General features: G+C 55.4%; 1 protein-coding gene across 2 annotated transcripts in view; it reads left to right on the forward strand.

Annotated features, from left to right (window-relative positions):
* Window positions 1-12395, forward strand: part of COL6A2 (collagen type VI alpha 2 chain) — a 48132-nt gene that overhangs the window by 15688 nt on the left and 20049 nt on the right. For both annotated transcript variants that reach the window (XM_027857421.1, XM_027857422.1), the window contains exons 4-16: window positions 393-413; window positions 1742-1807; window positions 3490-3543; window positions 3646-3690; window positions 4905-4931; window positions 5402-5428; window positions 5523-5567; window positions 6666-6719; window positions 7310-7372; window positions 9242-9304; window positions 9719-9808; window positions 10880-10942; window positions 11866-11928. In XM_027857421.1, coding sequence (XP_027713222.1) covers window positions 393-413; window positions 1742-1807; window positions 3490-3543; window positions 3646-3690; window positions 4905-4931; window positions 5402-5428; window positions 5523-5567; window positions 6666-6719; window positions 7310-7372; window positions 9242-9304; window positions 9719-9808; window positions 10880-10942; window positions 11866-11928 — 681 coding nt within the window. The remainder of the gene's footprint in view (window positions 1-392; window positions 414-1741; window positions 1808-3489; window positions 3544-3645; window positions 3691-4904; window positions 4932-5401; window positions 5429-5522; window positions 5568-6665; window positions 6720-7309; window positions 7373-9241; window positions 9305-9718; window positions 9809-10879; window positions 10943-11865; window positions 11929-12395) is intronic.

Below are 12395 nucleotides of genomic sequence, written 5' to 3' on the forward strand. Positions count from 1 at the left end.
GGGGCTTCTGCAGGGCAAGAGCACTGGACCCCTCTCCAACAGGGGGTTGCTCCCTCCACTGAAGGAGTCTCTAGGTCGGGTGGGTTCCAAGTGCCTCGTGGTGCCACTGGACGATGCAAATGAGCAATTAGTCTGCCTGACTAGGACAGCGCATGCCTGTTTCCTCTTCTTTCTGAAAGGCTCAGACCAGGGTCCCCTGTCCAATGCACTGCTCAGAGACGGCGGCCCTGGACCAAGACTTAGCAGAATGGCTTCTCCAGAGAGCAAGTCATTTCATTAATGCCCACACAGTGAAGAATGCTTGGAGTGGTTGTCCAAAGTAGTAGGCTTAGCATGACCATGTTTCCATCATGGATCTAACCAGTTTTGCTTTCTCATTTCCTTCCTGGCAGAAACATGAAGCATACTCAGAGGTAAGCTGGCATTGTTTTCTAACCTTTTATCCAGTGGTAATGGGGGAGGGGGAGGGTCACTGGCACAGCCCAAGCCAGAGTGTGGGGTGAGACAGCCTTTCTGTGTGAGCTCCGGCCTAGAGTCTCCCCACAGCCACTCAGTTCTGCATCATTGCTATTCCCTGTGTGTTTGCTGACCTCCTGCAGGTGCAGCAGGACTGTGGACCCTGCCTCTGCCCCTGCCCCAGGGCTCAAAGGCTAACTGCTTCCAAGCATTTGGGCCCAGGAAAGAAAGAGGCTAAGATAGACCCAGCAGAGTGAGGTGGCCCTTCCCAGGGGTTCAGTGGGTTCAGTCCACAGGCACTCATGTGAGACTGAGCACCCTGCAAGCCTCAGAGACCAGGTCCCCCAAGGCTGCCTGCTGTTCACAGAGCTGGGAAGACAGCAAGGTACAGAGCTGTGAGGAGAGACCTGTTTGGGAGACAGAAGACTTTTTAGGGTTAGCTGAATGACCACCCTGCTAAGACTTGTCTGATTCAGGTTAATTGTTTTGTCTCTCTGAGCCTTGGTTTGTTCATCTGTAAAATGGGAGAGTTAGACTAGTCAACATCAGAGATCCCTTCCAGTCTAAACATGATGTCACTACCCTGGCCTGGCAAAGTGGACTTTTTGAGCCTGGGACATTTACTGCCACCTCATAGGCTTGGCTTTCAAGAACAGCACTTGAAAAGGCATTTCTCCTGTGTTATAGTGAGGGTTATGCTTCTTCCAAGATATCAGTGGTCTCAAACAACTGGGGTCCTCATAGGATAGATAATGAAGAGAAAATGAATTGGTTCAATAATAATTTTACTTTTATGCAATAGAATGCTACATTAAAACAGGTCCACATAAATACAAATCATTAAATAAGACTTGCAATTAGGAGTAAGATTTAAAGAAATAGAAACACCTAGGTATGTGACATTCTCTCTAATCCGATGGTTGGAATTGAATTTAAGGACCCCTGAACAGCAAAAAAAATTCAAGTACCTCCACATTATAGCAGCTGCATTCCTACTATATATTCTGCGGGACCTAAATAAAGGGCAGACTGGAGAAGGGAGAGGTCAGTTGGGCAAATCTACCATCTACCACCTTCCTGCTTAATAAGTCATTCAGACCCTGGTCCCAATCAGAGAGTCAGGCTCTATTGTTTAGCCAGGATCACTCACTGACCACATCACTTGACCGTACATCTGTATCCTTCTAGAGAAGTTTTGAAAAGGGGGTGGGTGGGTGTTTGGCTTCCTCCTCCCACTGCAGTATCCCACCCATCCTGACAGCATGTCTCTTCTGGTTCCTTTCAGTGCTACAAGGTGAGCTGCCTGCAGATCCAAGGCCCTGCTGGTCCCAAGGGTTATCGAGGACAGAAGGTAAGCCATGACAACTCAGTCATCCCAAGCATCAGGATAGTGTCTTCAGCTAGCCCTCCTGATCTGGGACTGGCCTCTCTTCCATCCCTCCATCCATCCATCCATCCATCTACCCTTCCTTTCCATCCATCTATCCAGCTAGCCAGCCAGCCATCCATACATCCACCCTTCCTTTCCATCCATCCATGCAGCCATCCATAGATCCATTCATCCATCCATTCATCCATCCATCCATCTTTCCTTTCCATCCATCTTTCCATTCCATCCATCCTTCATCCTTCCTTTCCTCCTCCATCCATCCATCCATCCTTCCTTCCTTTCCATCCATCCATCCATGCATCCATCCATCTGCCTATTCATCCCTCCCTCCCTCTATTCATGCATCATCCCTCCTTTCTATCCATCCATCCATCCATCATCCTCCGTTAGTCTGTATGAAAGCCAAAGAACTCCCTTTAGAGCCATACCACTCCTGATTATTGAGAGGTAACATAAAGGGTTGATTAAAATCTTATGTTTTCTGTTCTTGACTTTGAGAACCACTGAGTTTAACCTGTTTCTGTACTCACCTCTGCATTGTCTATGAGTGTGTGATTCCATGGTACCTAAAAAGAAAAAGGACAAAATAAATATGCAATGAATGACAGAGAAAACTGAAGGGGAAAAGAGGGAGAAACTGCTTCTGTCACTCATTTTGTAAACATGGTGAAGCAGATGATAAAGTCTGCTTCCTGGGCTGTGAAGTATGGTGAACTCAGCATGTCCACAGCTGGTTAGCCATGGTTGCTTTGCTGCTGTCTAAAGTTAAGGTCATAAATTATTTTTTGGATAAAATCAGATGAGTTTACGCAGTTTTGAATTGTAGGCTCTCTCTGCCTTGCTGAATTAACAAAGCCTATGGCCAATCAGAGTGCTTGTCTTTGCGGCTGTGCAGACCTCTAGCAATCCTCTTCTGAGCCTCCGCAGCCTTTCTCAGAAGGAGAGCCCCCTGCCTATCTTTAGAACATCGCAGGGAGGGCTGCTATGGACTTACCCAGAGAGCCAGGACCCAGAGGCCCAGGGGAACCACTGGGTCAGAAGGGGTGGATTCCATATGGGAGCTAACGAGAGGCCGGAATAAAGCATGAAGAGCCAGCGAGATGTGGAGTCCAGTCAGCTCAACCAGCATTTCTTAAACACCAATTCTGTGCCAGGCACTGACCTCAGAACTGAGGATACAAAGAAAGGCAAAGGAAGTCCCCGCCCTCAGGGAGCTCCCAGTCTAAGGGGGAGACAAGATGCAAACAGCCACGTCCAAACAAAATGTAGACAAGACAAACCAGGGGCTATCCACAGACGAGAGACGCTGGCCTTCGGAGGGATCAGGAAAAGCTTCCTGGGGAAGGTGGAATTTTCCCTGGAGCTTGAAGGGAACCAGGGAGGGTAGGAGGCAGAGATGGGGAAGGGGAGTACCCAGGGAAAATGCACGGTCCAGATGGCCCAAGTCCAGTGCTGAGTAGCTGTGTGACCTTGGGCAAGTGATGTGCCTTCTTTGGGCTGAAGGTTCATCATCTGGAAAACGTAGCCACTCCCTCACGGGCTGCTGAGAGGCTCAAAGGGGCCGACCTCTGGAACGGGCTTTAGCAAGCCTCGACAAACAGCCCTCCTTGTCTCCTCACTGCTTTTCCTGTGCTGGTTTTCAGGGTGCCAAGGGGAACATGGGCGAGCCAGGTGAACCTGGACAGAAAGGACGGCAGGTGAGAGTCTGACTTCTTCCCACTCACTGAGGGCCATTGGTGCTGGTGTGGCACGGGACCACGTGTGGCATCCCCACTAACTGCCCCGTCTTTTCTCTGCAGGGAGACCCAGGAATCGAGGGCCCCATTGGCTTCCCAGGACCCAAGGTAAGATGCTCTGGGCTTGCAGCATGTCTCTGACAAGGCATGAAAGCTTGGGGGTGGGGGCAGTATCATCAACCACGTGCTGGCTCTGGCTCCAGCTGGAGCACTGGGGTTCAAATCCTTACTGTCTGCATGACTTTGGACGAGTCTCTGGCTCTATCTGGGCCTCAGTGGCCTCCTCTGTAAAAAAGTCTGTTGAACTACATAGCCTCCAAAGTCCCTTCAACTCTAGACCTAGGGTAACATCAAGCGGCTGCCCCAAAATTTAAGTAACCATGCCCGGACGGGTCAAGCCTTTGGGACCCTTAGACTGGGGGGCAAAGGACCGTTTGTTTTTTCCATCTCTGCTACTGATCTTGGGCCACTGACTCCTCCACTCTGGCCCTCGGCCTTTTCTTCTTTAAATGAGTGGGCGGGACTAGCCCCGCTCTGGGCCTCCCCACGAACAGTCTTTGGTTCTGTCATCTGCTGGCCTCAGGCGCGCCACCCCTCTGGGCGACAGTTTCTATGTCTGTAAAATGGGGGCAAAACTGTCGTTATTATCAAATAGACTCAGCGGGGGCCTGGAGAAACCTGGCCCGAGCAGGTTTGACCCAATCAGTCCGCAGGCCTCTCCGACTTCCCTCTCCCAAGGCCCTGGCTTCAGTTGCCCAGGAAGCAACGCCCCGTCGGGACCATCCTGAGAGCTGAGGGAGGGGAGTGGAGGACAGAGAGAAAGAGGCCCCTTGCATGGGGGTGCGCATCCCCATCGGGTCCAGAGACTCCGCCATCTACACCCGACAAGAGGCGGCAAGAAGAGAGTTGATGGGACCCCTCGATGAAGCGGCCCGCGGCCCGCCCCAAATCGCGCTTCTCCCCTCCCCCCATCAGCGTCTCCTTCAGGAGATCCACTGGCTCTGTGACTCTGGGAGGATCCCTTCCCCATTAAGACCCTCATGATCCTCCTCTTGTCAAATGGGAACAATCATCTCACCAGGCCATGGCAGGGCGTGCAGCCCTTGGTAAACCAACATTCAGGCCTCACAGGAACGGGGGCTGGCCTCCTCCTCCTCTTCCTCCTCCTCTGTTTCTTCTCCTTCTGCCCCTTCCTCTTCTTCTCCCCACCACACAGGTGGATCTTCTCAGCATCTTCTCCATTTCCCCCTGTCCCTTTATGGCTTTTAGGAGTCAAGATAGAATTCGTTGTAATCCTCTTCCTTTTTTTCTTCTGCCTTTAGGGTGTCCCTGGTTTGAAAGGTGAGAAGGTAAGATGCTTCTGGGTTTAGTCACTGTCACGGTCGCTCCCTTTTCCATGAGGGTCTCCTAACTCGGAGGACCCCCCCTTTCCTTAAAATATGGGCATTTTGGTAAAGTTATTACACTCGTAAGTTAGATTAGTTGGGAGGAGGAGGGTAAGGAATGAGATCGGGGAGGCGGGGAGTTAGAGAAAGAACCCTGAATATTTTGAGCCTTGTGAAGAACAGTGGAAAGAACGTGACTCTGGAGGCAAAGGCCCTGGGTTCAAACCCCACCTCTTATTTTTCTCACCCCTGTGACCTTGGGCAAGTCACTTCTCCTCCCTGGACATCAGTTTCCACGTCTGTAAAGTGGGACGTTGGACAAGAACGCCCCAAAGGTCCCCCCCGGCTCCGGGTCTGCGAACTGCGGCCACCAGAAAGTAAACCCGAGCAGGGTGGGAAGGGCCGAGCCTAATCCCGTGTCCCTTTGTGCGCAGGGCGAATACGGCGGAGACGGAAGAAGGGTAAGTCGGCAGGAGCCCTCTCTGCTCTTCCAAGTTTGGTGTTCTGATTGAAGAACCGCATGATAAGCACGTAACTCCCTTCTCTTCACGCCAGGGAGCTGCGGGGCTGGCAGGCAAGAACGGGACGGATGGACAGAAGGTAACGGGGCTGCGTTGGGATCCCCACGACCACCCCTGCTGCCTGCAGGGCATCCGCGGGAAGGACAGCACGAGTGTGGAGGGCCGCCGGGTCCTTCCCAGATTCCCTTTTGTCGGACAGGCCCCTGGGGGGGAGTCGTAGAACCAGGGGGCTCAAGGAGAGCCTGTGCCTAGGCGGGACCAAGTCCTGGGGCGCCCAAGCAGAGAGTTGTCCGGCTAACTCGGCGCCCGCAGGCAGACACCCGGGCCCTGGGTCATCGGCCTAGCCTCCTTCCACCATGATGCCGAGCCCCTCGGCCGCTCGAGATAGCAGAGTGCTCATCTTCTGCTGTGATCTAAGTCTCACCCTCCCTTTTGGTGGGTCTGCAATATTCCCACTGAAAGCTACTTGTGCCCACCTGTGGGTGCCCTCAAACCCTCCCCAGCCCCTCCCCTGAGGAAAGTTATGTTGCGAGTGTTTTTTACATTTTACATCCTCCCATGAGGAATCCACAACAGGGCTTTAGAATAAGGAAATTCGGGTTTTCCACTAAGTAGCTTAGGCAAATCTCCTCCCCTTTCTGGGCCTCGGTTTCCCCGTCTGTGAAATGAGCTGGTTGGCCCTGATGACACTGAGGTCCCTTCCAACTCTAACCGTGGGGTGACCATCCACTTGAACAAGTCACTCTGGACTTCCTCTGCAAAGATGAGGGGCTGAGACGAGGTGAACTCTGAAGTCCCTTTGGCTCACAGCCTCGCATCAGAAATGCCCCAGAGAGGGCAGCGATTCTCAGCCCACTCTAAGGGCAGATCTTAAGATTGAAATATGCTTTGGAACCTGTTTGTTCAATGCATGGTCACCAGGAGGCAATAAGCTATTTGAGGACAGACTGACTGCCTGCTGGCAGACGGCAAACAGGAACCGCCATGGAGTCCGGGGCACCGGGGCCACCAGCACCACCGCTGGCACTGTTTGTGTGGCCCTGGGCAAGTCCCATGACCTCTCAGCACCCTGGACAGCTCCTGAGACCACAGATCCGCAGTCAGCCAGAGGCCCAGGCCAAAAAGACTCTCAGAACCTTTTCTCACTCTGTCTTCATTTCCTCTGTTCTTGGTCTAGGGCAAGCGGGGACGCATTGGACCCCCTGGCTGCAAGGGGGACCCCGGTGACAGGGTAAGCCCACACTTCTGTTTGTGTGCCCCCCCACCCCAGAAGCTTCCTGGGGGCTGAAAGCACAGGGAAGGGACCTTGGGGGCGTGGAGGCCTGGCTAGAGCGAACATGAGGTGAGAAGCCTCTTCAAGGTGTTGGCCAGCCCCAGAGGGAGGCTCATAGGGCCCCCTCTGGGGTCACGGTCCTGATAGGATTGGGATACACAGTCTCCCACGTCTCACAGGGGCTGTGATCAGCATCAGCGGAGGGCAGGTTCGCACCAGTGATATCTGGAGTGCTTGAAAGCTCTAAATAGCACAGCCTATAGAGAAAGGCGAAGCAAAGCCCGAGTGGGTCAAAATGTTTGCTTTTGGAAGAATCCAATGCCAGACGCCTTGTCTGCAGCCGATAACAGGGGCTCCCCATGGCGAGGGATCTCCAAGCACAGCCCAGAGTCCGTGGAGCGTGATGGGCGCGTTAGTGACCGCTGCTGCCGCCCTATTTGGCATGTTCTGAGCCCTCCCCACCACCACCATAGGGGGGCTCGCGGCGGAGATCTGCCCTGCCCGCCACAAGGACCAGGGGTCCTCATTCCTGATCCTGTCTTCAACAGGGCCTTGATGGCTACCCAGGCGAAGCTGGCAGCCCAGGAGAACAGGGAGACCAGGGCAGTAAGGTAGGTGATGTCCCCCCAAAAGGCCCAGCAGGCAGAATCAGGGTCAGGATTGGGCCCCCGATCCCCCCGGGACTTTCTCCTGCCTGTCCTTCTCATGAGACTTTAGCGGGCATGGCTGGTGATGAAGAATCGCGGACCGTGCGGCCCTCAGCTAGTGTGCGGAGAGAATAAAGTAACGCGAAGTCCAGGGCAGTGTCTCTGGTCCTCTGTCCACTCATACCCGCCACCCTCCTCCAGACCCTCCTGACCTGGAACATGCTGCAGCCTCCTGATAGGTCTCCCTGATCGCACCTCTCCCCTCCCCCAGCATCCTCCCCGCAGCTGCCAAATTGATAAAGCGCAGCTATGACTTCATTGCTGTCCTGCTCAAGAAGCTGCCGTGGCTCCCTCCTGCCTCTAGGATGAAATTCAAAGTCCTTTCAAGGCCTTCATCTGACTCTCACCCTCCTTTCTGTTCTCTTTCACACTCCTCCCCACGTGCACCCTACGTGGAATGACTACTGGCCATCTCATGAATTCCATCCAACATCTCTTACCTCCAGGCATTTGCCTAGGCCACTGCTTTTGCCTGGTGTGCCCTCCCTCCCTGCTTTCAGAATCTTTGTCTTCCTTCGAGGTTTCACCTCAGTACCACCTCCTTCCTGAAGCTTTCCCTGACCACCCTCAGCCATCCATGCTCTCCCTCACCTCCGTTTTCCATGTTCTCTCCTTACCCGTGCCCCCATTGTATCCGCTAGCCCCATCCGCACCTCCAGAAGTTATAACAGCTCCTCACAGACAGGGACCGTTATGTCTTGGTGGCTGTCTCCCATCACCTCACACAGTGCCAGGCACATGGTCCACGCTTGACAAACATGCGCTGGTTTAGACTGAATTGAATGAAACGTGGCACTGCCCTTGGAGTCAGAACGGGGCTTCTGCTCCCTCTATCAGTTTTGTGACCTTCGCAAAGCCGCTTAACCTCCTCCTCTGCCTCAGTTTCCCCATCTGCCAAATGAAAATGAAGATGCTCTCCTTTTCTCAGGCTCGTGGTGAGGAAAGCATTTTGTCTCGAGCTGTGAGCCACGTCCCAGTCATTGCCATGCCCAGGTTCTGTGAGGTTGTCCCCTCGCCAATGCCCCCAGGCACCCCAGGCCGCCCAGCCTGGACTTTCCTCCTTCATGGAGGGATGCTGCCCTCTTGGGCAGGGTCAGGATGAGGAAGGATGCACGCACCTGGTGCCTGTTCACAAGTGGCCCTGACACCCTGAGGATGTACCCACTCACCTCCTTCCAGGAGCCAGATCTCCCAGGGAAGGAAGAGCACTGGATCTGTACCTGGGATCCAGGGACCTGGGTTCAAATCCTGGTTCTTCCACCGATTTCCTTGGTGACCTTGGGCCAGGCATTCCTTACCTCAGAGCCTCAGTTTCCTCCCCTGTAGTGTGTGGGAGATGGACTAGAGGACCCTTAAGGTCACATCCAAGATAAGTGTTGACTTACCTGCGCATGAGTGCCCCCTCTGCCATCTCTGACAATCAACCAACCAATCCACAAGCATTTCTTTATTGGGCCTTTATTGGGTGCCATGCACCGTGCTAAGTGCTGAGGGTACAAAGGAAAACAAGAGACCTCCAGGGATGGGGGACTCACCCCTTCCCAAGCCCCATGTCTAGCCTTTCTCTACTCTCCTGGCTGCCCCAACCCCGCCAGCCAGGCATCGGGGGCCTCGTGCTACCCGACCTCGGTGCCCTCCTTCCTGACCAGTCCTTCGGGCAGGGTCCCTGTGCCAGTGGTGAGGGGGCCCCTGTGATGGGGTCTCCCAGTAGTTGTCTCATGGACCATTCAGGCTCCACAGGGAGCTGGTTCTGAATGCCTTCATCTCTTTCAGGGAGATTCTGGCCGTCCAGGACGCCGAGGACCCCCAGGACTGGATGGAGAGAAAGGAAACCCGGCAAGTGCTTTGGGGGTTGTTGGGCTGACTGGCGGGCTGGTCAAGGCCCCCAGTAGGGAATTCTACGCACAAAGGGTGTCTAGAGTTAATGGGAAGATCCAGCAGTATGTTCTCTCCCTGTCCGGTAAAGCTTATTGTGCAAGCCCCCGGCCCTCTCTGAGCCTCGGACAACTCTGAAAACCTCTAGGAATTGTGGCTGGGTCTGCTGGGCTGGCAAAGCTCGCCCAGGTCTGTGACAGATTGGTGGGCACTGAGCATGAGGCCTGACGCTCGAAGGCCGGGCCTCCTCTGCCGCGCCCCCAAGCACAGACCCCAGCAGCGGAGCCCTGGGCGCTCTGCCTCATCCTGCCCCCACTTGCCCAGCCCCTCCCCGCCCACTCACAGGGGCTGACGCGCTCTCTCCCCTCTGCAAAGGGTTACCAAGGGAACAACGGAGCCCCAGGAAGCCCAGGCATCAAGGGAGCCAAGGGAGGGCCAGGAGCCAGAGGACCCAGGGGAGAGCAGGTAGGGCCCTGCGCGGCTGCGGGAGCTCTGAACGCCGGCTCTTCTTCCCCTCGAGGGGCGCTCTGCCCTCTTCCCTGCCAGTCTCATTTCTCATGATTCCAGCCTTGCCCTTGCGCTCACAACCGTTTCCCCAACCTGGCAAAGGTCTGCTCGCTCCAGCCATCCGGGAGTCCCAGGCCACCTGCCCCAGCCCAGAATGCTGCCCACCTGCCCCCCTCTTCCCTGCCATGCAGAATCGCTGCTTTCCAGGTTCAGCTCAGGATGTACCTTCCTCCAGGGTGCCCACCAGGCTGCCCAGCCCATCCGCCTTCTACTTTCCAGGCCCAGATTCAGAGTCCCCCTCCTACAAGGGGAAGGCTCCCTGCTTCCCTTCTCCCTCAGCCCATCAGTGTTTGCTCCCTCCTTAGAAGTCTCTGGGACATCACGTCCCCAAACCCAAGCTTAGGAGGCTGGAAGCTCCCGGAGGACAAGGCCACTTTGTTTTGTGAGTCTGTGTCCTCATCATGACATGGTCCTTGGCACACAACAGAAGCATACTAAGTGTGGGGCTGAACTGGCTGAGCATGGAGAGAGCCCAGGAAGCCCCAGCCTCCCCTGCTGAGTGGCTGACACTGTCAGAGCCTGGCTGCAGCTCCCAGTGACCACATCTGTCCCCAGAGCTGAGGGGCAGTGATGGGGTGCCGCTTCTGGGTGCCTGAGGAGCAGTACCCCCTGTCCAAGCCCGTATTCGAGGACTCTTGTGGGCCGCCTGGCCTGTGGGCAACATCTGTCCTCTTGTGACTGCTCATTCCAAACTGGAGCCCTAACTAGGGTGGGGACACAGGACTTTGTCCCAGATGGAAGATTTTTAGGGTCTGAAGGGTCCTGTCCCAGGAACACTTTCTCAGCTACCTTCTCAGCCTAGTTGGTAGCAATGGAGGCCTCGTCCCCAGGCCCCTTGGCATCTGCCTTCTCCCCCACCCCAGCAGCCACACCCTGGGTGACTTCTGCCCTGATGTCCCCCCGACCCTTACCCCCGGCTCTGGCTCTGCTCTAATTGAACCCCCCCCCAATTGCACTCCTCTCTGCCAGGGCCGGCGAGGAGACCCCGGAGCGAAAGGCAGCCCCGGCAATGATGGGCCAAAGGGAGAAAAGGTAAGCACGTTGTGGTGGGGTGAGGGAGGATCACTCATGAGGCTCTGGGTCAACTCCAAGAGAGCAGAGGGCTCCGAAAGAGACTCTGGGTCCAGAAACAGACTCTCAGATGCCACCTGATCTCCCCCTCCCCATCACCCTCATCCCCCACCTCCTCTCCCCCCTCCAAAAACCTCAGCCAGGCCCTTTGGGGTTTGCCTCTCAGTACTGAGCTCAGAGTAGCAGCACCACTGACAAGCCATGAAATGTTAGGCAAGGCCCTTCCACTCCCTCAGCCTCAGTCTCCTAGCCTGTAAAATGGACTGAGTATGGAAGAGGTGGCATCCAAGATCTGTGTGCTAGACAGCCTTGCTGGGCCTCAGTTTCCTCATCTGTAAAATGAGAGGCTGGACTAGTCAGCCTTTAGGGTCCCTTCCAGCTCTCCATCTGTGATTCTATGAACAAGAGAGACTGAGAAGGAGGAAGCGAGGAAGGGAGAGAGGTCTAGCCGCACAGCAGAGATCCCTTGGAAGAGGCGAGCGGAGAGAGGGCCGTCTGGAGTCAGAGCACCTGGTCCTCACCTGGCTTTGCCCCTCAGACACGGGCAGGTCTCTCCAGCTCTGGACTTCAGTTCTCTCATCTATTAAATAGGTGCCTGGGAAGGATGCCAGGGGACTCATCCTTCAGCCCCTCCCCACTCCGGATGAGGCTCTGGGGAAACAGCAAAGCTGCTCCTCTGCCCCCAAATCCCCCAGCCCCGGGAGGGGCGGTGAGCCCCAATGCCCTGAAGGAAAGCTTTGTCCCTGAGCCCTTTGACTCTCATGGAGAGAAGCAAGGCATGTCCAGAATCCAGAAACGCAGGCCACTCCCTCAAAAGACCAGCGACTTGGCATTTCTCTGGGACTTAAAGTATGAGGCTTGTCCTAGTGTGTCTTTTCTGACAGGGAGACCCTGGCCCCGAGGGACCCAGAGGCCTGGCAGGAGAAATTGGGAACAAAGGAGCCAAGGTAAGTGGGCCCAGCCCCTCGGGGGTCACAGCCTCCTGCCCTTCCCCCTGCCCACCCCCACCCCCACCGCTTCCCATCTGAGCTCCGTCCCAGCAGGGCAGAGGAGATCCCAGGCACAGAGATGACCGCAGGGCAGCTGGAGCTCGCAGCCGTCCTTGATGGGCAGGAAGAGGCGCTGCTGGAGCAGAGGAGGCGGGCACCCTGAACGCCTGCTCCAGGGGGTGCCTGGAAGGGGCTCCCACAGGCCACATATGTTTCTGTAGAGTTTCACGCAGAATGAGGGCAGCCCTGGGCAGCCCTGCCCCTCAGCCTGGGATCAGGAAATGCCAGGGGTGCCAGCCAGGCCTGACAAAACTCTGGGCTAGGTGACACAATGGATAGAGCACTGGCCCTGGAGTCAGGAGGACCTGAGTTCAAATCTGACCTCAGACCCATAACACTCACTAGCTGTGTGACCCTGGGCAAGT

The sequence above is a fragment of the Vombatus ursinus genome, unplaced genomic scaffold (assembly GCF_900497805.2).
Source record: "Vombatus ursinus unplaced genomic scaffold, bare-nosed wombat genome assembly UNPS02012147.1, whole genome shotgun sequence".
NCBI lineage: Eukaryota > Metazoa > Chordata > Mammalia > Diprotodontia > Vombatidae > Vombatus > Vombatus ursinus.